General features: G+C 37.6%; 3 protein-coding genes across 28 annotated transcripts in view; all 3 read right to left on the bottom strand.

Annotated features, from left to right (window-relative positions):
- Positions 1–8476, bottom strand: part of LOC134816223 (TOM1-like protein 2) — a 31856-nt gene extending 23380 nt beyond the window's left edge. For all 4 annotated transcript variants that reach the window (XM_063824962.1, XM_063824963.1, XM_063824964.1 and 1 more), the window contains exons 1-6: positions 8316–8476; positions 8084–8159; positions 7569–7697; positions 7114–7266; positions 6663–6915; positions 6315–6445 (exon numbers count right to left, since the gene is read on the bottom strand). In XM_063824962.1, the coding sequence (XP_063681032.1) occupies positions 6315–6445; positions 6663–6915; positions 7114–7266; positions 7569–7697; positions 8084–8159; positions 8316–8446 (873 nt within the window). In that variant the 5' untranslated portion in view covers positions 8447–8476. The remainder of the gene's footprint in view (positions 1–6314; positions 6446–6662; positions 6916–7113; positions 7267–7568; positions 7698–8083; positions 8160–8315) is intronic.
- Positions 1–24194, bottom strand: part of LOC134816912 (mucin-2-like) — a 765431-nt gene that overhangs the window by 250534 nt on the left and 490703 nt on the right. The gene's annotated exons all lie outside the window — the stretch shown is intronic.
- LOC134816915 (diacylglycerol kinase iota-like) overlaps positions 16506–24194 on the bottom strand; it is a 63989-nt gene continuing 56300 nt past the window's right edge. For 7 of the 23 annotated variants that reach the window (XM_063825955.1, XM_063825940.1, XM_063825960.1 and 4 more), the window contains 12 exons: positions 24057–24182; positions 23597–23783; positions 22820–23007; positions 22437–22634; positions 22141–22248; positions 21922–22021; positions 21693–21764; positions 19397–19520; positions 18420–18594; positions 17954–18199; positions 17615–17806; positions 16531–17440 (listed from right to left, as the gene is read on the bottom strand). In XM_063825955.1, coding sequence (XP_063682025.1) covers positions 17258–17440; positions 17615–17806; positions 17954–18199; positions 18420–18594; positions 19397–19520; positions 21693–21764; positions 21922–22021; positions 22141–22248; positions 22437–22634; positions 22820–23007; positions 23597–23783; positions 24057–24182 — 1899 coding nt within the window. In that variant the 3' untranslated portion in view covers positions 16531–17257. Of the gene's footprint in view, positions 17441–17614; positions 17807–17953; positions 18200–18419; positions 18622–19396; positions 19521–21692; positions 21765–21921; positions 22022–22140; positions 22249–22436; positions 22635–22819; positions 23008–23596; positions 23784–24056; positions 24183–24194 lie in introns of all 23 variants that reach the window. The other 16 variants (XM_063825949.1, XM_063825939.1, XM_063825959.1 and 13 more) reach the window with 5 other exon arrangements.

The raw sequence follows: 24194 nt of genomic DNA, 5'->3' as shown, positions 1-24194 counted from the left end.
TGATATTTTAGCGATCAGCTTGATCTTAGCTTTGGAATTCTTGTACATATGTTCTAGACATTTTAGGAATTTTCCATCTATACCAAGGGTTGAGAGCTTGTACAGAAGAGCTTCACGACTGATGGAGTCGAAAGCTTTGCGAAAATCCACGAAACAAGAATAGAGTCTTTGTCCTTTGTTATTCACGTATTTGTCTATCAACCAGAAATTTTAAGAATTTTCGTGACAAACTGTTTTTTTATTATTTCAAAAGTATAAACTTTCAATTTAACCTATTCATTTCTCTTAAACTACTGGAGGAAAGTACAATACCTATGATGCAGAGTTTGTACTAAGCGAACAACAGGTGCCGTCCATTATCCAAGCACCAATGAAGTTCCTAGGAATGTACATGTATGTAGATCTTGAGGTGAAGGAAATTCGGTCCATGATTAAGAAGAAGTTAGAGGACCTTTTGGAAACAACGTCTAATGATGAAATCACCGGTCCAATGAAGGCGTGGGTGTATAACCACCTCATCATTAGTAAGATGTCATGGGGGTTTACTGTTTATAACCTACCCATCACATTTGTGAGAGAGCTTGAGGCACTGTGTAACAGATACCTTAAGAAGTGGCTAGGGATTGCGCATCCTTGTACCACCACCGTCCTCTACAGGAGTAGAGACCAAAAAGGATTGCAGCTGAAAAACATCTGCACTGAGTACAAAGTCATCCAACTTATTAAGGGACACCAACTTTGTAACTCAAGTGACCCCTACATCAAAAAAGTGTACTCTAACCATAAGGCTATTGCAGACACACAGAAGATGTGGTCTTATCCCAAAGAGCTGAAAGACCGTCAGCGCCAACTTTACTTCCAAGAGTTAGTTGGAAAACCTGCAGTTGGTACAACTGGCCTCGGGTATGGGACAAGATATGAGGACACATCAGAGAGGAAACTGCTAACCAACATGGTGAGGACCTTTGATGAAGAGACACTTATTTGTTCACTTTTTGACAAAAAGCGGCAAAACCTCTTTCTCACATGGGAAAATACAATGACATTTGACACCACGTGGAATAACCTGATCTATCAACTTAGTCCGGAACTGTTAAAGTTTCATGTCAATGCTATCCATGACACTGCGTCAACACCTAGCAACCTAAAGCTTTGGAATAAAGCCGTTTCAGGAAACTGTAAACTCTGCAGCAAACAAGGGACACTCAATCATATCCTCACGTTCTGCAAGGTTGCACTGAGACAGGGACGTTTCAACTGGCGCCATGATCAGGTCCTACGTGAAATCATGAAGACTGTTTCATCACAGATTGAAGAGTTTAATTCCGACATCGCCAAGGAATCGAAGAGGGCACCGTCGGTCTTTCACAAGGCAGGCAATAAGCGCGAGAAGGTTACCTTAGCTGACCCAACTCATCATAAGACCAAAAGATATTTCTTTTCAGATGCCAACGACTGGAAGATAATATTTGATGAGGATGAGAGACAGAGGAACTTCCCGCAGCACATTGCAGCTACACCACTAAGACCTGATGTAGTGATCTATTCAGATAAAGCAAAGAAGGTTTATCTAATGGAGCTGACTTGTGGAAATGAGCAGAACTTTGCTGATCAAGAGAAGCGAAAGATGAAGAGATATCAGCAGCTGACAGAAGAGATAGAAGCCAACGGATGGGCTTGCAAGCTCCAGACAGTAGAAGTGGGAGCTCGAGGCATTTACAACTATAGCCTCCCAACCTTTATGAACCACCTGAACGTAAACAACAAAGAGAAGAAGAAGGCCTGCATGAAGATCGCTGAGATCAGCCTGAGGGCATCGTATACCATCTATTTGTCCAGAAACAATACCATATGGACAGATGATTGGGAGTTAGTCAAGAGACCAGTAATAGCATAGTAGGAGCGTAGAATGTTTGGGCCCAGAAAAACATGTTTAATACCGCTATGAACCCGTCATAAGCCGGGGACTACTATGAAAATGATGATGCTGTGTTGTTGAAAGACCTTCGACCAATCAAAGATGTACCTCATCACGCCAAGCAGTTATGCTTGTAGGTGAATATACACTTATAGAGTACAACAACTTTATAACACTCCCCCCCTAAGTATGAAGACAAGAAAAAAAAAACAAAAATTCACTTTTATTTGAAGTTATTCAAAAATAAACAAATTTAATACGAATTGATTTTCAAATGTCGCATTGAGTCCCTGGACAATTTAGCATACGTAACCAACTGCTGTCCAAAGAACGTCACACTCGCCAGACATCATATTGGTAGCCGTTGTGTCTTCCACCGAATACGCAGAAAAATGTGATGATAAAACACCCCGCACGAATACTGAGGGGCACACAAGAACTCCACTTCTAGTAATAACTTCACTTCTAATAATACCTGTAACCACAGGGGCAGTTAAAAAACCACAGTCAGCTATCCGTACATGAGTATACACCTTCCCCGGAAAGGTTCCAGAATCTGCCCATCCATCCCATCTCCCAACTCCAGCACAGACTCGAGCACAGGGAGCTGGACCAACACCACCATAAGGAGTATCCAGTATTTTAATATCACCTAGTAGAACTGGTACTAGAACTAACATCAGTAGTGCTATCATGTTGGGGTTAAGCAATAAGCATACAGGGACTTGACCTTAGAGTACGATGGGTGATCAATAAAAACTACAAAACATCTTAACGTAGACAGATTTTGACCAGGACCAAGCCAGGATTCTGTTCGAGTCTTGAAGGTCACTAGACTGGATTAAATGACCTTGGGCGTCGACTGACAAGTTGGACCTTCTAGACAATTATAAACTAGGTGTTAAGTTTAACAGATTAGCCAGCTGCTATGATACCAACTTACTCCCCCACATAGGTTTAAGAGTTTAATCCTGGGCATGTGTAATATGCAGATATTTTTTGGTTGAGTAATGAGTAGGCCTAAGTATTTTGGCAATATTTTCCGTGGCTAGTCCCTTTAAACAATTTATTTCCGGAATCTATTCCAGACACAATGAAAAATGTTACTTTGTTAGAATGTGGTAAGTGGTTATTTATTTATTTTGGGACTGTGGTACAAATCCAAATCATTGGTTATATGGACACGTTCATTTGAGTTTGAGGATATTGGTAAACAAAAATAATAGCGTTTTTGACGATAGTGGCTTAATTTTGACATCTATTAACCTAGCACGTTCAGAAGTTCTGAACATTAGCCACGTAACCCATACTCCCATATGCACCGCTCAGAAAGAAAATCTATTGTTGTTAGGCACTATAATGTTTCAAATGTCACATTTTGTGTGACTTAGTTAACTGCAGTTGTCTAATTATCATTCCTTGGTCTGAAATATAGTAAATTAGGTCAATCTAACAATTATGATACAACATTGGTTAATGGGCACGGATCGAACGGTTACAAGGCAATATTTGGGTAACTTTGTCACACTCATGATACCATACCTCTATTCTACTGTGAGGTGTCCTAAAAACCCTTTCAACTCATTATTTTATGGTTGCTCTACCAAGCATAGCCCTAAAATATGTTATTTTGAATAGTTAGCTAATACAGGCACTTGGTTATTGGGAAATGAGGTTAATTCTGTCACAATATATGAAATTTAAAATTTTGGGCGAATAATTTATATCTGATTTTGGTTTGAAAGGCGGGAAAATTTTATATGATGACAATGTAGTTGATGCAAGTTAAGATCAGTTGATGTTTACATTGTCACAAAAAATTATACGAAATCGTAAATAGATTAAAAACAATGATTATAGAATGAAATAGTCTCTTATAATAACTCTTATAATAACTGATGTGACAAAGTAAACATGTCTTGCCCCTATTTTGAAGATCTATATTCTATACCTTTATTAGAATATTGTCCAGAACATCAGAGCTTAAGTTTAACAATTTTAGGTTAAATTTGTCAAAGTCACTAAAAATGTGACAAAATTAACTTTTCATGCCCCAACAATTTCAAGATAGTGTGTAAAAATTAGCATAGGCTGCTTTATTACCTATATAAATCAATCCAAACTACAAAAAATATATGTTTATGTGATGACGATTACCTAACACTTATAATAACTGATGTGACAAAGTAAACATGTCTTGCCCCTATTTTGAAGATCTATAACTCTATTAGAATTCAACATTCTATCAGAAACGATTGGAAGAATATTGTCCAGAACATAAGAACTCAATTTTTAAAATTTAGATTAATTTGTCAAAGACATTGAAAATGTGACAAAATTAACTTTCCCTGCCCCAACAGTATCAAGATAGTGTGTTAAAACGGCATAGGATTTATTACAGGTATATTAAATTATTAATCGATCCAAACTACGAAAAATATCTTTTAATCTGATGACGATTACCTAACTCTTATAATAACTGATGTGACAAAGTAAACATGTCTTGCCCCTATTTTGAAGAACTATACCTCTATTAGAATACTATGTAACTTTATCATCAAAAAAATTTCGATAAACTAGTTATTTTGCCAGCAAGGAGCTAACAGAGTTATAATAATTTTTTGTGACGAAATTACCCTATTTTTGACCATGTAGCGGTAGTTTAATTGTGACACTGTTAACATATTACCACCTGATAATGATTTATGTGACTGGTGCATGGTACTAGCAGTGTTGTTTGATCCATAGTACGTATAATATAAGGGGTTTAAGCTGGTATATCATTATTTGTTCAATTTCACACATGTTCAGATATTATCAAGATTATGTGACAAAGTAAGCTTGGTTGTGCCTTCTGTGTTTTAATTCCTTACGACTATATGATATAATAACAATTCCCAGCACTTCCAGGCCATCAAATAAACTTACACTACTAAGCATTGCTTATCAGGGTTCCCTAAACATTCATCACATATTTTCTTTAATGTGTGACAGAGTAAACCTGAATGCACCATCTAACGAAAAAAGTCGTCAAATATGTAGGTAATGGTCATATGTACCCATCCAATCAACTGGACACTCAAAAATTTGGTCAAAAACGGCAGCAAGGGGTCCATATTTACTCCGTCACATGTTTATAGTGTGACAATGTAACCATTTCCGTGCCGGCCGTATTTAAGCGATATCTTATCACCTGATTAAGATATCGTTATGTGACAAAGTTAGCCTAGAGGATGAGACGATTATCCTAACCATCAAGGGTTTAAGTAATTTCATAGTGTGACAAAGTCAACTACACTGTGCCTTTTAATAGGGTCACTTATATTTACCAATATCCTCAAACTCAAATGAACGTGTCCATATCTCATAGTATGCTGGATCATTCTTTCGTTTTTTAGATCTAGAACTTCATTATTGAGACAATAAGGCAACAAAGAAACAAACTGTTAATTTAAGATAAATAATTAAAACATGATTCAATACACTAATATTTCATACACTAATATTTCATCCTGTCGGAGTAGAGTCCTAACAGTTGTAACCAAAAGCTGACCAATAGACACTGCACTCATCTCTCAACATTTTAGAGGCTCTCACATCTTCCACAGAGTAGACATTGAACTGTTTGCTGTTAACAAAAGAAACAGTTATGGAGGGACAGAGTCCGGTAAATGATATGCTTCCTGTTGTCGTTGTAACGACGGGGGCTGATACGAAATTACAGTCACGTATGTCAACATGTCTGTACACTTTTGCCGTATGATATCCAGAATTCAGCCAACAGTAGGGATCAGTATCGTTCCATCTCCCTACACCAGAGCAGGTGAGAGCACAGGGAGCTGGACCAATAGTACCATCAGGAGTATCCAGTATTTTCAGTTCATCTTGCAGAGCTGGAACTAGAATCAGAGTGATTATCAGCGGGGTTAGCATGGTGCAGTAGAACTGGGAAGAACCTGATAGAACCTCAAAGTACGATAAATGATTGAAGGAACTTTGATGCGTAAAACAGGTGGCCGTTAACGAAATTAGAGCTGAACGAAAAGATGGGCGGAACCTCAATAAAGACACAATTACCATAATTAGATCTAATTGGTGTTACTTTAATTAAACTTCTGCTTACAGAAATTGAGCAGAATTAGTGACTTTGAGCGTCAACCAACAAGTCTGACTTTCCAGACAACTAGAAACTGTTCGTTGAGTTTAACTGACTAACCAAGAAACCACAACCTTGGTTAATGCAGTCAAAGAGCGGTGATGGTTAATGGTTATAGATATTATCATTAAGCAATACTAAACCTAAAAGTATTTTACCAGTCATTAATGCCACTATAATATCCCAACAATCTGTTCAAGCAGCAACTAAAACACCCCAAATATACACAACAACACTAACCCGCAGTAACTGTAACTCGTCTGCGCTAGGGTTGGGGTTGCTGGTCAGGTCTGCTAGGATATCATTCATTACACTGTCGTTACCTCTTACTACCAGCAGCTCCTTGTTTAGTCGCTGCAAATCATCGTGCCCTGGTTGTAATGGTCCATTTCAATAACTGATTGAGTTTTTAAGGGTGTCTTATAACGTTATCAAAGTGAGGTATAGATAATACTCGTGGAAGAAGTTGGCGAGATTGGGCAGTTTCAGGTGATTAAGAAAATAATGTTACAGCTACCGTAATTATAGTAAGAGCTTAAAAAAGTAACATAGTCACATTATTGCAATGTATCTATATCTGCTACTAACGTATTCCAGAGGTATGATAACCAGGATTCCCAGGGTTTCCCTGCTGAGCAGCAGGTTGTTGAGGAATGTAAGGGGCCGGTGGTGCCGCTTGAGGAATGTAGGCGGCGGCGGCAGGGGGTGCAGGTTGAGGCGTATATCCTGTGGGTTGGGCAGGCACTGTATGTGTCACCATGATGTAGTTTGGTGGAGCATCTGTTGATGTAGGGACCGGTGCCATTTGTGCCATTTGTGCCGGCTCTGGACCAGACTGACTCTGTAGTGAACATCGTTAGTTTAATGGGAGCAGTTTTCTTTTGTACAGAATTAAGAGTGAGTAACAAACCTAGCAACAAAACATGAATCCATTCATCAGAGACTTAAATCGCTAAGATTATTACTTATTCACTAATTAGAGGGAATTAGTAAATATAGCAAATATTTACGATCACGTGATCAGGGAGCACAAACTCACCGCTCTAGGAGTGTGAATAGCCACCATATCATCGAGGTTCTGTGGAGGGAACTGTACGCTCTGAGACTTCAGGTACTGGTACGCTTCTCCCACAGCGGACAAATCTTTGTCGCTCTTAAACGCATCCGAGCAACGTTCTATCAGTGTCAGAGCCTGGAAACATAATTACTGTACACTGTGCAGTGCGATTGTTATGGCTTAATTTGTGTACTGTTGTAATTATTGTAGAATGTACTAGACTCAAATCAATAATTAAAGATAAAATATTAGCGGCAAATGTTTGCTGTAATGTAGCAATAAAGAAGATATAATAAAGAAAAAAAGAAACATATTTCAATTATTTTTGCGGATTAATCATTGAAATATGTGACAGTAAAAGGACAATCCAGGCTTAACGATATTTGAGATGTTGTCACAAGACTATGTGATAGAAATGTTATAGAAATGTAACAAACCTTATCTTTAACATGTTGAGGTGTTGGGTCCCTTGGTGAAACTAGTCGGATGAGATCGCACATAAAGTCCCTTGTAGCTATCAACAGGTGGAATCTTCTTCCACAGTTCTTCACCAGTGTGTCCAATAGCTAGGATAGTATAATTATGATAGTTCAGCACATGGAATGTATCTTGCTGCTGACTCAACAACAAGTTTTCAATATAATTTTGAGTTGAACCCTAGACCATGTATACGAAATTGTATAGCAAAAGAGACCTAAAGTGTATTTTTGTTAAAAAGCAATAAATAAACATTACTTTATATTATGAAACCATAGGAAATAGATTGATCATAAATTTGGCCTTAACTACTTCAATTCCAAAATATAACAAAAGACCTGCTCATTATACAAGTTACGTCAAATCAATGACTATTTTTATCGACTTGTATCAAAACATTTTTCAAACATTGTTGGATTTAACATGATATGTAACATTTAAAAATATTAATCAATAGCTACAGTTGATTACTTACAGTAAGGACGTTGTCTACAATCACCCCATCTCTCTGTTGTAATCGAGCTCTAATTGCTTTAACCGCTTGTTGTGGTCTGAAAAACATTTCTACTATTACCCCTATTACAAAACTTTTCAGTAACAGATAAAATCATTATATTTATGATAAGTTTATATAACCATATTATATTATTTTCCCTCAGATTGCTGTCCTGATATGATGCACTTTCTGAACATAAAATGCAACTTACCCATCTTGAGCACTGTTAATCATATCACAAATCTCCAAATTCAATGACCAATCTGTGGCTGGTAACTCTTTACGGGTCGCTGCTTCAATCTTGGTGCCAATTGGGGTTTTGAGAACCCCTCCATCAAGCATATTTTCAATATCTTGCTACTTCTAGAATCTAGAGGCGTCAAATATTAAGTAAGTAGACGATGTTGAGAAACCAATAATTTACTTAAGTACACGTTGTTATTGTTGGTGTCCAACTCAAGCACTGATCATAAAAGGGTTCTTGAGTCTTGAAACCAAAATATAAAATGTTTTCCTTGATTAGCTAATTCGTTGATCATGGTCAAGCTGATTAATAACCAAGGGCCCTAAGTGTCATCGCAACAGGATAGGTAGATACTTGGGTTCTAGAAGGAATATTACATTATATACTACGACTGCCAGGGTCAGAATTCAAGATCCAAGTTTAAATTATGCGATCTAACCAAACCAATGACTGTCATAAATCACTAATCAGAGCCGATTTTGTCTTTCTGAAGAATATAATCCTAGCAAAGAACCTGCTAAGATCAAAGCAGAAGATTGAATATTAATAACTTTTGACGAATTTAAGGTCCTTATTGCAAAATTCATCTTATTTTTATATTGGTTATATTGACTGTTGATATTTTTAATTGATAAAATTTATTTTTAATATGATGTAGAATTATCGCTAGATCCGTAAAGCCTATGTTTGCGCGTTTGAAAGACCATGGACCTGCTAGTTCTTTTTATTTGTTAGTCGAGCATCTTGGGCTATACTGGTTCTAACAAGTTTATTATCGGATGTTTATTCATATTTATTATGATATTAATATTCATTGTAATGGCAATACAATTCACATTTTGTTTTCCTTAAAATTTTGTTTTCCTTTTGCCCTTCTCAAGAGTTCAGCCGACACATAAACGTGATGGATTCAAATTATAACGTTACACCAAGCAATTTACCATTGTCAATAACTATGGCGGATTCAATTTATTTATATTGTTTTGTTCTTACCACACAACATAGAACAGTAAATGATAACAATTGTTGAGTACACTGAAACTTTTCAACTTGTTTTTGGAAATTTTCACCATTGAAGAGGTTTCTAACTATACAACAAACTCTCACATGCAATGGTAAAGATTTAATTACAAAATTATCATTTCTGCCTCCAGCTATTTTCACAGGTGTCGATAATATCACAATGGAAGCTGAACAGCAACAAGCAACAGACAGGGTACATTGGATAGGTCTCATACAACGGAATAAGGATTTACTGTGAGGTGCAGCCAGGCCACTGCAACGATTAGGAGGAGACTTTTTCAAGTACAAGTAAGTTAGAGATTAAGCTTCTGTTTCACTGAATGGTTCCATCTTCGGCGAGAGCTAGGAACTTATACCATAACAAATAACATGCTCTAAGTCTGCAATGCATGTGGACTAAATGGGTCGAGAGTACTCAACTTGAAAGTCGGTGTTGAGAAATCTCAATTAAATTAACAATAATGATTTCCAAAAAATAAAGGAAAGAAAAATTTTTTTTTTTTAGGAAAGAAAAATTTTTATTTACCACAAAACAATCAATACATAATGTTATATTCATAAATAAATTCAAATTTCAATTTCAAACACATATACAGTACGCCGCGCACACAGCCACAATTTTCAATTGTTCAGAAATTCGTAGGTCAGCTGTAGGCGCCGCGCACAGGATCTATTTAATTGTTATCTTACAATTACATGTCGCATTTCTTAATTACTAGAGCCAAAATTTCAGAAGCAAAATAATTTAAAACATATTTCTGTCGTTCACGCAGTACAGGCCGTGAGCACTGTGATCTAATTAATAGATCGAATAATAATAATGGAGAAATTCCAAAAACCGCGCGCTCGTTATTTGTGATTAAATTGAGTGCGCGCCTCTGTGAACAGCAGTACCGCTCAAGCGGTACGCAGTTCTGCGTGAGGCGTAGACATTTGTAGCACACGTTTCATTCAACTAATCAATTATGTGACATGTAATTATATTAAAGCAAAAAGAATATTAATTTTAGTAATAATTGACGTAAACATATGTGTTTAAATAACATTTATAATCTAGCGAGTTACCAATAATACAAGCAGAAGAATAAGTAGGAGAGGGTAAAGGGAAGTAAAATGACAATGAGATGAATAAGGAGAACACTGTAATGATGATCTTTATGATAGCTCACCAATGCAAATGGCTGGTTAATTGTGCTAGACAGCGGAAAGGAGTGATGCTATCATCACAATAATCTCTTACAATATACCAGCATGGTTCGTTACTAGTGGAGGCTGTAAATATATCTTTACAGCATCTTCTAGATTGTTTGAAGACTTTTTACTCGTAAATAAATTTCAAACAATCTTTTAAACAATTTAGACTAATACAATTCTACAAACTACATGACGTGAAAGAATGTACAACGGATCCGGATTCAAATTGTTAGGAGTTGGTCTAGAAAATCGTCAGAAAACTGAGCTACTTTGCGAGTGAGAAACCAAAACATTTTAGAATGATGAAATAAAAAGTTCCATGCGATGAACGAACAATGATATCTTTTGTAGCAAGCACAAGGTAATCGTGTTATTTTTATCAATACGGGATAATAGCCTATATGATATAACACTAATGTCTACTCACTACTGACAAGATCGAGTAGTTGGGATATTGAGGAAATTGTCGTGGCGCTCTAGCTAGTCAGTTGCTTGCGTCTCTCACGGCAAGGCCCGCCGCGCACATGTGCGTGACGGTATCGTGGCTATCGCCACGGTAGTCGGTACATTTATTAAATGAAATGACGATGAGGATCACAACGTGAAACAAGTAATACCAGGTAAAATTCTTTGTTTTGATAAATCAATACATGATCAGTGATCACCACACATTTTGTAATTCACTAAATTGTAATAATTTAACAAACCCAACTTCCTTACTTCCATTTGGGCGCGATTAAATTTTGATTGACACACGTTGCAACCCCTTGCAACCTTGAAGGACTTCGCCGCTTCGACGCGCCGCGCAAATTACTATCATTCTTACTTCGCATCGAGATTGCCCATTGTTAATGGTATGGCCCGGCGCGCACTACTTCGTAGCACTTGCCATCACGTCGGGCCTGATGAAAGCGGTGCGCGCTACTTCGAAGAAATTTAGACTAGTATATATTAATTGCGCTCCTACTTGTCATAGGTTGTATGACCCACCGCGCACGAAGTTCGCGGCTCCCCCTGTATCGTCAGGACGATCGTGGGGGTCACAACGTGATACAAGCTCCTACTATTATATGTACTAAATTATCGCTCGCCTAAATTTTAAGAAAATTCTTGTGAAAAGGCCCTTTGGGTATGAAATTGATCTGGATCGGTGTATTTTTATACGCTGATTCCGAATCACCCTCCATGACCTAGGGTAAAAATACTTCCCTGGAGAGTTATGGGCAAAAAACTGGTTTGTTAATTCCATATATTGGACCGTCGGCGCGCGTACCGGTAGGTTGTAAACGTACAACCCTAACCATAACCCGAGCCCAAAACAATCAAATTCATGTTTTACTAGCCTGTCATGTGAACAAAACAGTTTAAAAATATCTGTTAACAGATATTTTACGAGTATCACCCGTTAAGGTTAGGGTTGTGGTAAGGCCAAGGGTTATTGATAATATAGCTTTGGGGTTATGGTTAGGGTTTATAGGATTAGGGTTTATGCATATGTAAAACCGTTTTATACGGCTTCAAAACCATAAATAAAACTTACTGGGCCGCGCTCAGCCTGTCATTCCGCCAAATCTTTATTCGTTTATTATGTTAATGAACATAATAGCCTGGGGTCCTCAGGTAAAAATAAAACCAATAATAAAAAACCAAAGTCACATTAATCACGTAAATTTTTTGGGCGAGCGAATTAGTAAAACTAAGAGCCTATTAATTGACGATGTCAATCCATTGCAGCTCGGCGAGGCACATGTGAGTAGCGCATATTTCGCCGATCTACCGAGAAGCTTGTATCCCGTCGTGACCCCCATACCACGGTCGTTTCACTACGGTTGTTTTTACGATACAGTGCAGGGGGAGCCGCGGGTCATACAACGTATATATGCAATATGACAAGCGATAAGCATAATTGAGTGCGCGGCGCGTTACAGTAACGCATCGCGTTACTGGGCCGCGCTCAGCCTGTCATTCCGCCTAATCTCTATTCGGGCTGTTTACCAACATTAAAGCCTGGGGTCCTCAGGTAACGCATCGCGCTACAAAGATAAGTAACATCCGTCAACATCGAGGGGACCTCAGATTATCATGTTCATAAACAAATTAGGCGGAATGACTTGTCATACGTTGTATGACCCGCCGCGCACGAAGTGTGCGGCTCCCCCTGTATCGTCAGTGAAACGACCGTGGGGGTCGCAACGTGATACAAGGAATGACAGGCTGAGCGCGGCCCAGTAACGAGATCTTTGCTTTGTTAATTCGCAGAGCAACGATCTAGATCTGGAAGTTTTAAAATAATAACAACACTACAACCCAGAAACCCTTACTGGATGGGGCTTAACTTTGAAAGTAAAAGAGTTGGAGACTAGGACTTTCAGTTTTTGTATCATGTTCCTCTTTTGTAGCGCGATGCGTTACTGTGCCGCGCTGCGCAGTCAATGAGGCTTCTCACTAGATCGGCGAAATGCGCTACTGTGCCGCGCCGAGCTGAGATGAATTTAATTGACATCGTCAATTAAGTTCCTCTTTTAATAAAACTTACCTGAGGACCCCAGGCTATTATGTTCATTAACATAAATAAATTCCGAATAAAGATTTGGCGGAATGACAGGCTGAGCGCGGCCCAGTAAAATAAAACAAAAGTTAATAAAACAAAAGTTAAATTTATTACCAATTATTCAATCAATACATATCATAAATTCTAATATTGGAAACACAATGCAGTAACATAATGCAAGTAACGTTACCTCCCCAGGAGGAAAATTCAAGACAACGTAGTTGTTGAATTATCTCAAAATCTCCAGAAAAGTCCCATTTCGGGCCGATCAAAAGTTTGCAATTTTAACTTTGCGGATTCCTGTACTCGGCTTTTACTAATTCGCTCGCCCAAAAATTTCACGTGACTTTGGTTTTTATGGTTTTGCAGCCGTACAAAACGGTTTTACATAAACTACAATCCCAACCGGCAACCCTAACCCTAACCCTAACCCCGAAGCTAACCATAACCCTTACCACAACCTTAACCCTAACCCGAGCCCTAAACGATCGAATTCATGTTTTACTAGCCTGTCAAGTGACCAAAACGGTTTTTTGCCCATAACTCTCCGTGGAAGCATTTTTACCCTACGTCATGTGGGGTGATTCGGAATCAGCGTCCAAAAATACACCGATTCCAGATTCAGATCAATTTCACACTCAAAGGGTCTTTTCACAAGAATTTTCTTAAAATTTGGGCGAACGATTTAGTAGGAGCAGCGAGCGCCTGCACTATACTCTGATTGGCTGAATTGTGTCACGTGGTAGCTGCTTGAACATTGGAATGCGCCATGCTTGCAAATCATGCTTGATGTCGCGTCGCGCGCGAGGTCGAGTCGTCCATCGTCTGTTTAAATTAAACCAACTCTAGTACCACCACCACTCACCAGCCAGTAACTTTTCCTGGGAAACTTATTACATTTATTGAGGACGTTACAGAAGGAATTGATTTAATGTAGTTCATAGTTGGATCGCGGAGAATGGAGAAGCTAAGTCATAACTAATTCCTCACGTCCGTAAATGGAATTTTCTTGACGATAGGATCAGGATACAATTTTTTAGATATGGCATCGAACGCGAATTAGAGGTATGTTAATAGTAATACTTAATTTTCTTATTTATATTTATTTGACCAAAACCCATAATAATGGGTAGAGTGTACCGCTGCCCAGTGTCTCTCTTTTCCAAACAAAAGGAAATGATATTAATTTGAGGAACCGTCCGCTAATGCAAATTTATACCGAGAATGAAATCGGTCGCTCGCTTTTCCCATTTAATAAGCTTTATTACAATTCGTAAGCCGTGAATGAATGGGAAAAGCGAGCGACCGATTTAATTCTCGGTATAAATTTGCATTAGCGGACGGTTCCTCAAATTAATATCATTTCCTTTTGTTTGGAAAAGAGAGACACTGGCAGCGGTAAACTCTACCCATGATTATGGGTTTTGGTCAAATATCATCTCTTTTTGATTATAATGTCAGGATAATTTACACAATCGAAACTTCATTAACAAGGAGGTAATTCCGACGATTTCGAAATTCTGCCTTTGAAAACGTTTCCTTGTGTTTAGTTAGGTATATCTGTCGATAACCGACTGAATATGGCACTTTTTACTCATTCAAGTTGGCATTAAATTCATATATAATGCCATTTAAATATCGTGGAAAGCAGAATATATTCGAAATCACGAATGAGCAAAATTCTCACCTTTCGCACGTGCAAATTTTGAGCGGACGTTGCGTGCGCATACAATATTAAATCACCGTAAATTTTTGCATAGTGGTATTTAATATATAGTTTGATAAGCATGCAACGTTTCAGAAGATTTCAAAAAGAACTTGGATCACAACGGGACTCCAAAGTTGATAAAAATCGTGAAAATCAAAATTTTTAGTGATTTTAGCTATTTTAAATAAATTTGGGCGTGTCCCCACGTGTGCAACTTTTCGATTTTTAACTTTAAAACTAGCCTATAACACAATTTACACCTTTAAGAAGCAAAATTGAGCTCCACAACCCAAGGGATGACCCAACACCAGAGAATACTAATTCACAACTTTTGTGTTTTTATAAAATTATTCTTCAAAAAAGCACTAACTTCAATAGCAAATATCTTTATGAAGAAGCAAGGTAGGAAACTATTCCGGTAGATTTTCGGAATGCTTGAACAATTATCTAAGATGAAAATTTCCTCAGATTTTGAATAAAATTACTCCTTAATAGCGTAAAATCGATTTGAAAAGATGTTACTTTGTCAAAAATCAAGTTTTTAAAACACCTAATTTGATGACGTCATCAAGTGATGATGATGACGTTAAATTATTTTTCAATACAATGTAAACTAAAGCCTAAACGATTATCTTTAAAACCTGTGGTTCGAGATGACTGTATCGTTTATACTTTCGAATCTACGGACACTTAAATGTAGGCTACAATTGACTGCAAAAAGCGTCTATATTATATATATATATATATCTTCACGACAATCTGTTGTAAAACAGGGGTTCCAGAAAACCCACTTCACGATACTCCTGAAACATGAAATTTTTTTTACAGTCGATTTGGACAAGGTCTAGACGCCCTGCAAAGTTTCAGATCTCTAACTCAATTTTAACATGGTTTTTAAGGCACCTGAATATGGCGATTTTGGGTTTTTTACCTAATTTCGTATAACATGCTGGCGCGAATTTTGCGAAAATTTCTTAAAAACCTCCATATAACTATTTCTTATTCCTGTCATCTTTAACATTGAATTAGAATGTTTTGAACTTAAATGTACCTGCTGAACTACGTTCGAAAGAGTTTTAATGCCTGGAAAACAATAAAGGGGATATAATAGTATAGGGGGTAAATAGTATTGTGAATATAAGGGCGACGGTAATGCTTGCCAGCATTGTGATATGCATAACTCCTTAATTTAAAGGGATCAAATATTTTAAATGTTGCGCTGCGTACGCGTAATTACTGCGTTGCTTGAATTGTGCATAATATAATAGCCATAGCCGGTGATTTATCTAATAAGTCTTTTGTTCTATCACGTCGTGACCCCCATCGTCGTTTCACTAAATAGTCGTTAACAGTTAATTTCACCCCCATAGAGTTTCTAAGATACAGGGGAGCCGCGCACTCGTGCGCGGCGGGTCAAGCAACGTATGACAAGTCTTTTGCTGATCGCTTCTACTTCGTGTAACATAGTCTGATCTTTCAAATTTGGCGAATTGTTCAGCTTGCGCTTAATTGCAGAGTTTTTTGTCTCCATGCAATTGCAAACTACCGTCTACCTGTCTTTTCTTGTGAATTCAGTACACTGATCTGTTTATCGACATTAAGTTGTAAGTGTTATATTGGTCTGGAATAGGCCAATATATAGGCCAATATATATATTTATTTATAATAATATGCATTATGTCGTGTGAAAAAAAGAAACAATCCGCTTATTATGATTTTGATAATCGAAATCAAAGATTTTATCAATATCAAAACATTGAAGGCTCAATTTCTCAACTAAAGGTTACAAGTCAAAATTTTTCATAATCTCAACAGTCATTTAATATATTCGTACGAACACAGTATCTTGCGGCGCAATCTATATTAATTATTAATAAAGTGCTCAGATTTCGAGCCTTGAGACTAGTTCATCTCTAAATTAAATTACTCAAAATTCACACAACCATCTTTATTAGAAATTGGAGAACTTTCTAGAAATGATAGGCAATCAGTTCATGATAAAACAACGTAAATCGAACTATCAGACAGGACTGACTGGCTATCGTGAGAAAATAAATTAACTGAAACCAGCAGTAGTATCTAAGTAAACTTTCCCTTCCCTAATCCATATGAGCAACGATTCAATAATACACCGCTGAACAACATGTTGGTGGAATGTAAAACCATATCAACGTTAATTACAATCTTAAATCAATTAGTTTTGGTTAATGTTTGAGAGACTACATAACAACTGTTGAAAGTATTGAAAACCGAAATTAAATCACATATCTATATGCAATATTATTCTACATGTCATCAAATATATATACGAATTAAAAATAAAGTTCACTATAACGGCACCGATTCGGATTATCAAACTTACCCACTCTCGCACATAACATGCACAAAACCTGGGCATTTAAACTGTAAAACTAAAAACTGAAACATTAAAAATCACACTGGCGTGCCAGGATCAACATCGTTTACTGACGCGGCATCATCGCTATCGATTTTGCCTAAAAGTTTTCGAATTGCTAAAAGGGAAGTGAGATCGCAAGGTAGAAGCCCTGAGGAATTGGGAAGATTGGCATCAGATCCTGCGTCCAACAAGAGCTTACAGATTTCTAAACTTTCTGCCTGGAAGGGTAAAGCGTTAAAACCAGGTATAACTACCTATAACTTCCAGTTGAGCAATTTCTATAGTGGCACTAAAGTGTGATTAAATTTACTAATCTCCACAGCAAACCCATAACTTGATTGATTTATTCGAAAAGAAAAATGAAAAACACACTATAATTAAAATAAATAAACCTCGGCAGCGAAATGAAGGGCGGAGTTGCCGTTGAGGGAGGAGGTTCGGTTAAGGTCCTCTAGAGAGAGTTGCTGCAGGAGCAGGTACTCCACTACTTGGACCTGTAACCGCTGGGCCGCGAAATGTAGCATTGTGAGCCCCTCGTACTCATAGCTGGAGTCTATACCTGACCGTGATCTTAACGCGTTCACCTAGGAGGCAGGGTGGTTAAAATAATTTTTAGTTGAGGTGGAAATAACTCAGTCACCAGAAAAAATTAGATATTTTCTCATCGGGAAGTTGTCATAGCTCAAATGAAAATAGAAACATCCAGTTATATTTCCGCAAGGACGACCAACCTTTTCAATATCTGAAGCTTCTATGGCAGCGAACAAATCCCGCCTATCTGCTTCTCTATCCCTAAATGTTTTGGGCGTCCCCTTTATCCCTACATCCAACACAAAGATACCCGTCGTGATCATTTCCGCAACAGGTAATTTAGATTCCATGTCAACAGAAATGGGGTATAATCTGTCGTTGGCGCTGTGTAAGAATACCCAGTTTTCTGAGACCGCACCAGGGAGGTTGGTAACGTCTTCCTCATCCTGAAGAAGTTTTATTTTAATGAACCATCATCATTGTAATAGTAATGTAACTGTTGTGTAAATAGAGTTGTTCGTGTTGACCATTTAAATCTTGGCACAAAGAGTACATCTCTTAAAAGATAGAATAATTAATTAAATTTTAAAATTGTAAAATATAATATAATATAATTTCCTATCCACTATCTGAAGCTCCATGGTAACTAAAATAAAAGAGACTGACCCTGACACACTTCTCCACGGTAGGCCGGATACTATCCAGAGCCAGGTTTTCTCGGGTAACCACCATGGTGAGAGGCAATGCTATTTCCAGTAACTTCTCGATGTTTCCATAGTGTTTGTGAAAATCTGTGTAACTCACTTTGTGGATTGCTATCTTCACCGTTTGTGCTATCTCGCTGTAAAAGGCCGTTTGTGATATCTCGCTGTAAAAGGGAGGGGAAATGTTTTAAGATTGAGAAAATTAGCCAAGAATATCGGTAAAACGTCAACTTTTTGGGCACCATACAGTTTAACAGATTTTGTTGTCAAGTCGGAGTCACAGGATCTTAAAGGAAATCAGTCAGACAAAGGCGTTAAATAAAACAGACAAAACTCACAAGATACAAATAAGTATTCAAAACGAAACAACGCGCGGGGAATTTAAGATCGGCCTACAAACTGTAACCAGTAAAACGAAACAGCTACATCGGTTTCATAAGTAGGCTATCTACCCAATATCCTGCCTAAAAGTGGCAATGCTATTTAAATGTGGCTACACTAATGTGTCAGTATGAGTTTGTCCGTCAGTTTGTTCGTGTCTCTGAAGGTGATCGGGATTTGTGATCTTGTCATCTTCAGCAATATCCATCGCACCAATCATAGGATCAGAGATTTCAGTCTGTATATTCCCGTTATCTGTCTCACTTCCGTTTATGGTGGTCTCTATTTTCTTTGTATTTGTCTCAGTCTGGTTGATGTTTGTCTCGTCCACTAAGTCGGTTTCTTCCGGAATTGAAGCAGAAAAAACAGTGACAAGTTGTACATGGTGGCTGTCACCTGGCCCTGTTTCTATAGCAGAACTAGCGCTGAAATGGCAGTAGTCAGGAGGCTTGTCACGTAGCATTTGGTGGCCCAATGTTTGTCACAGAAGACTGTCAAATGATTCAAAAGTAAAACCAAATTATTGATAAATCTTAGTTTAAATAATCATTAATTTACCTAACGAGTTCTGAACTGCCGATGTCAGGATTGGGATGAGGTCTTATACTCTTAGTTTTCATAATCATCAAACTCTGATTCCTCCTGCTGATTCGTAGACACGAGGGGGCCAAGTACAACGGCTCTGAAAATGGTAAATGTATAGTACTGTGATTATATAGTATACATTGTATAGTATACATTGTATAGTACTGTGTGACGGATTTATTACTGTTACTATCAATTGTTTTATCACAATTATGATGGTTCTGGGTGCTTGCATTAATGCAAGTTGTTGTAATGTTTTAAAGATCTAGTTGGATAAAAATTCCGAATGAAGACGGATGACACAATATTATATAGGTTATACATCAAATTTATAGTGTATACTGTATACAGTATACACTATAACAACCTCTATTTATTTATTCATTTGTTTTAAAACGACCATCTACAAAATGTATCTCGAAATTAAATAACACTTTAAAGTAGAATAATTAGCCATTAACAGGGGACGACTTGCAGTGCCCCGACGGAAAACATGAACTTTCGGAGTTAAAGTAGCAAAACAATAGAGTTAAAACATGACACGAAAGCTGATATCAGGACGCCAGCAACGTTTCTGAAAACTTCTCATCCAGTAATTTGACATTCTCATTGTCACCACTTTCCGAACTTTTCGAGGATACAGTAACAATTGATATAGTTTGGCAGAGAATTCCCAGTACAGCAGTAACAAGTAGATCTAAACAGAAATATCTCTTTTCACACCGAGACTGATGTTCACAACAATTGCTGACAATCAACACACTTGATACAGTAACAATTACAAGACAAGTCATAAAGTTGAAACTTGTTAGGATGAGGAAAGAGAGCACTGTATTTATCTTCAACGGGTTAAAACAAAGAATCAGAAGGCTCAGGATTGAAGAAATGACAAAGCGGGCAGAAGGGGCAAGGACGGTGGATATGTTTCTTATATAACTGATAGCTGATATTATCTGAGATGCTTAAGTTTCCCCCCATTCGCTTGACAATGTTCCATTCAGACGTCTCGCAGTAAAATTGAAGCAGCAATCGATGCGAGCTGACAGTATCCTGTTGGTCTTCTTAACCAAATTTGGTATACGCAATAAGAAACTTCAGGTGATACTCCGAGTCCACATATTATATTGTGCCACAGCATAGTCCGATAGAGCTGATGGGTAATGGAGAGCACCAGTTACCTCTTCTCCAAAGGAGACAACACTTTGATTTAAACACTCGTATTGTCGTTCGAATGCTTTCTTAGCTAACGATAGAAAAGTAGAATTATCAAGAAAAACACTGGAGCTGAAACTTTCTCCTTCAAGAATGAGTATCGTAAGGATTGTTGTAACAAAGCACATTGGTAGGTTCTCTACCACTGAAACATGTTGTTCTCTACCACTGAAATGTATTGTTCTCTATCACTGAAACATGTTGTTCTCTACCACTGAAACATGTTGTTCTCCACCACTGAAATGTATTGTTCTCCAACACTGAAACATGTTGTTCTCCACCACTGAAATGTATTGTTCTCTACCACTGAAATGTATTGTTCTCTATTACTGAAATATGTTGTTCTTTCTACCACTGAAATATTTTGTTCTCCACCACTGAAACAGCCACATCTTCTCGTGTTGTTTTTCATTGCAAGGTTCCAATTTCTGATCTAATTCAGAGGATTCCTCTATCACATAACAAGAACCATTATGGTTCAGGCTCAGATCTTAATTTGGGGGTTATCAAAACAAATCTCATGATAAAATTTAAAATAAAAGCGATTTGTAAGCCTACTATGGGTCTGAAATAAACAATTTATATCGTTGTTAAAACAAAATGAAAATAATCAACTGAAACAATTCATTTATCCAACTTGATCAGGCAACGTGGTGAAACTATGAGTTGCAGTATTTGTTTGCGTGCAGACGAATCGAGTCCGTTGTATAGGTAGCCTCGTAATTCCTAGTATACATCAACATTATGACTAAAGATCATTCGAGGAATTTATATAATTGCATTCTTCACTAATGACTAACTACACTTTTAATTACTGACAGATGCTAAAACTCTGGTATCTGGCCCCAATGCTTGGTAACCAATAATTGGTTTGTTCCACGTGCAAGTTACTTATGCTCATCCTTACACTGTTATCTTATAAAGAGACAGCCATGATCCAGTGATAAGTAAGTATGTTAAACCACATAGCTGGTTACCTAGCGACGTGACCTGCACGTGACCTGCACGTGACCGACCACGTGACCTGCACGTGACCGACCACGTGTTATTAACTTACCCCCGTCAACTTGGCAGTGGACAGCCTTCCTGGTGATGACCGTAGCTTTCTTACACTGGGTTATTCTAAAACCTGAAAAACAGCACGATTAATAAAAACAGTCACCATTAATACGGGTTGGACATTGACTTGTAGTTAAAGATCAATGAAAACCATTAGAATACTAGCGTAGTGCCAGCAAAAGAACTAACAATACGGTATATATTATTAAATAACTCTCTAGACAAACCTGTGTCCCCAACTTGAAGGGCAGCCATCTGGGCAGCCCCGAATAATCCAACAACCTCCATAAACCCATCATCCATAGCTTGCACTCTTGAACCAGCACTCTGAAATGGTATTGAAGTAAGCTAAGGCCTAAGTTGTTTAATTATATAAGTTGCTAATATTCTGAGAGCATTTAACACAAAATTGTCTACAAATTTTGAATAATCTTAAAAAGACTGACGTGACTGCCCCAGGGGTTAGTACCAGCCCCGTAACTCTTAATGTTCAGGAACAGTATCACGTGAATCTTCTTTTCTCGAATCTTCTCCGTGTAATCTTTACCGTCACACTGAATGAAAAAAACTTGTTTAGCAACAGAAACAAAAATAAGTTAAATAGTGGGGGCGTTATTTGTCATTTCAGAATGCAGCTGTTAGGAAAAACGTCGACACAGGGGAATATTCAGTGGTAAACTCAGACTGACAGAGCAATATGGTATCTTTTTCTAATAATAGAAATTAATAATTGTATTCTTACCCAAAGTTCAATAAACTTAGACACATCCTTATACTTCTGTTCAAATGTATCCACGAAGCCTCCTTTAAAATAAACAAATTTGTTATAGGCTCTGCTGTTAAACTTCTCAGGTTTCGCCTCACGACCCGTGTGAAACTGGTACTGGATATACGCATCAAGTCCAATGCTAAAGTAGTTGTTGTAGATATTGATGGGGAGCTGAAAAATTGTACAGTGTATACAGCTGAACATAATATAGAGATTTGTGTAATTGAAATTTTAGAATTACTGTTGCATTACAATTCGGTAATTACTTGAACTCTATCGATGAAAACTTATTTATTCGAACTGGACAACAGCAATGCTCATATAATCTAAAAATAGAAAAGCTAACTTTAACTTACATCTTTAACAGGAATATCAGTGTCAGTCTCATCGGCCTTGTTTGAGTTAGACGAGTCACCCTCTTCTTCCAACTCCTCGACATCAATCTCCCATCTGTCCAGACTTTGTATAGATCCGTCCGTCACGTGGTACAGTATTTTCTCGACAGGATCTCCAGCGTAACCAGGTCCCCAATTCAACACACGAGCTGAGGAAAGGAATGTAATTATCAAATATACAAATTAAAAGTAAATAATGTGAAAGGGATACTCGTAGAATACATCTACCACTACCACGATATTTAACAGCCCTCTAAAGAGATGACACACTAAAGTGGTAAGTGGTATTAAAACCAGCTATCGCACAATACAACAACTATCAATCTCGTCCATTAACCACTGTACAATTCAATGTACAATCCATCAAACACCATATTACAGTGTGTAACAGAGTACACGCAATAAAGCCCAACTTTACAGCATGCTGTCCTGAGCTAAGAATAAAATTAATTAATTTGAAGCGCGCGCCAAAATACAGATACATTAGAACATTTTAGTTATAATAAAAGTTTCCGCGCGTTCCATAAAATACAGTTGGCACATTTGGCCTGCAGGCCTGCACAGCTATTAGTAATCGAATTTTGCAATATAGCAGAACCTCTAATACACTACACACTTTTGAAGGCGCCGTCAAGGTGGCAAGACGGCTCATCAAAGATATTATAATATAGAGGTTCGAAAGCTACACAGATTATTAAAGTTCAATAATTAAAATTTAAATATCACGACTTCCCTTACCTAGATCGTTGCCAGTGCCCAAAGGTAATATGCCTACGGGAGGAGAATGGATAAAGTTCAGTTTATCTATTTCTGATAAAACCCAACCAACTGTTCCATCCCCACCACACACCAGTATCCGGAGGTTAACGATGTTTTGATATAATGATAACGCCAGGCCAGGGCCACCTTCACTTATATCAAATACCTGGGGAAATGCAGTTTTATATGGTTTGGGTATTGATATCAAATCATCATGAAAAGGAATGTATTCAAATTCAAAGATTTCGTATTTTAATCCTTAAAACGTTACATCATATTATTATCATAGAATAGATTAAAAAACTTTGAGCATATTATCATGATATAATATTATGAAGACGTGTATTTTAACTTTAAGATAATAATGCACATAGTCATTAAAATAATACAACTTCAAATAAAATATGTTATTAAATGAAAAAGTAATAACTGGGCTGACCTGCCTTGGATTAAGATACCACTGGAATGCCTGTATAAGATAAGCTCCTTGGTTTCCCCCTGATTTCGGGTTAACGAACACTAACAGGGGCGTTTTACTGTGTGGCACTGATGATGGCACTTTTATCTGAAGATACGG

Source organism: Bolinopsis microptera, chromosome 6 (genome assembly GCF_026151205.1).
Source record: "Bolinopsis microptera isolate Bmic1 chromosome 6, MBARI_Bmic_1.0, whole genome shotgun sequence".
Classification (NCBI taxonomy): domain Eukaryota; kingdom Metazoa; phylum Ctenophora; class Tentaculata; order Lobata; family Bolinopsidae; genus Bolinopsis; species Bolinopsis microptera.
This window is presented reverse-complemented; position numbering and strand designations above follow the sequence as displayed.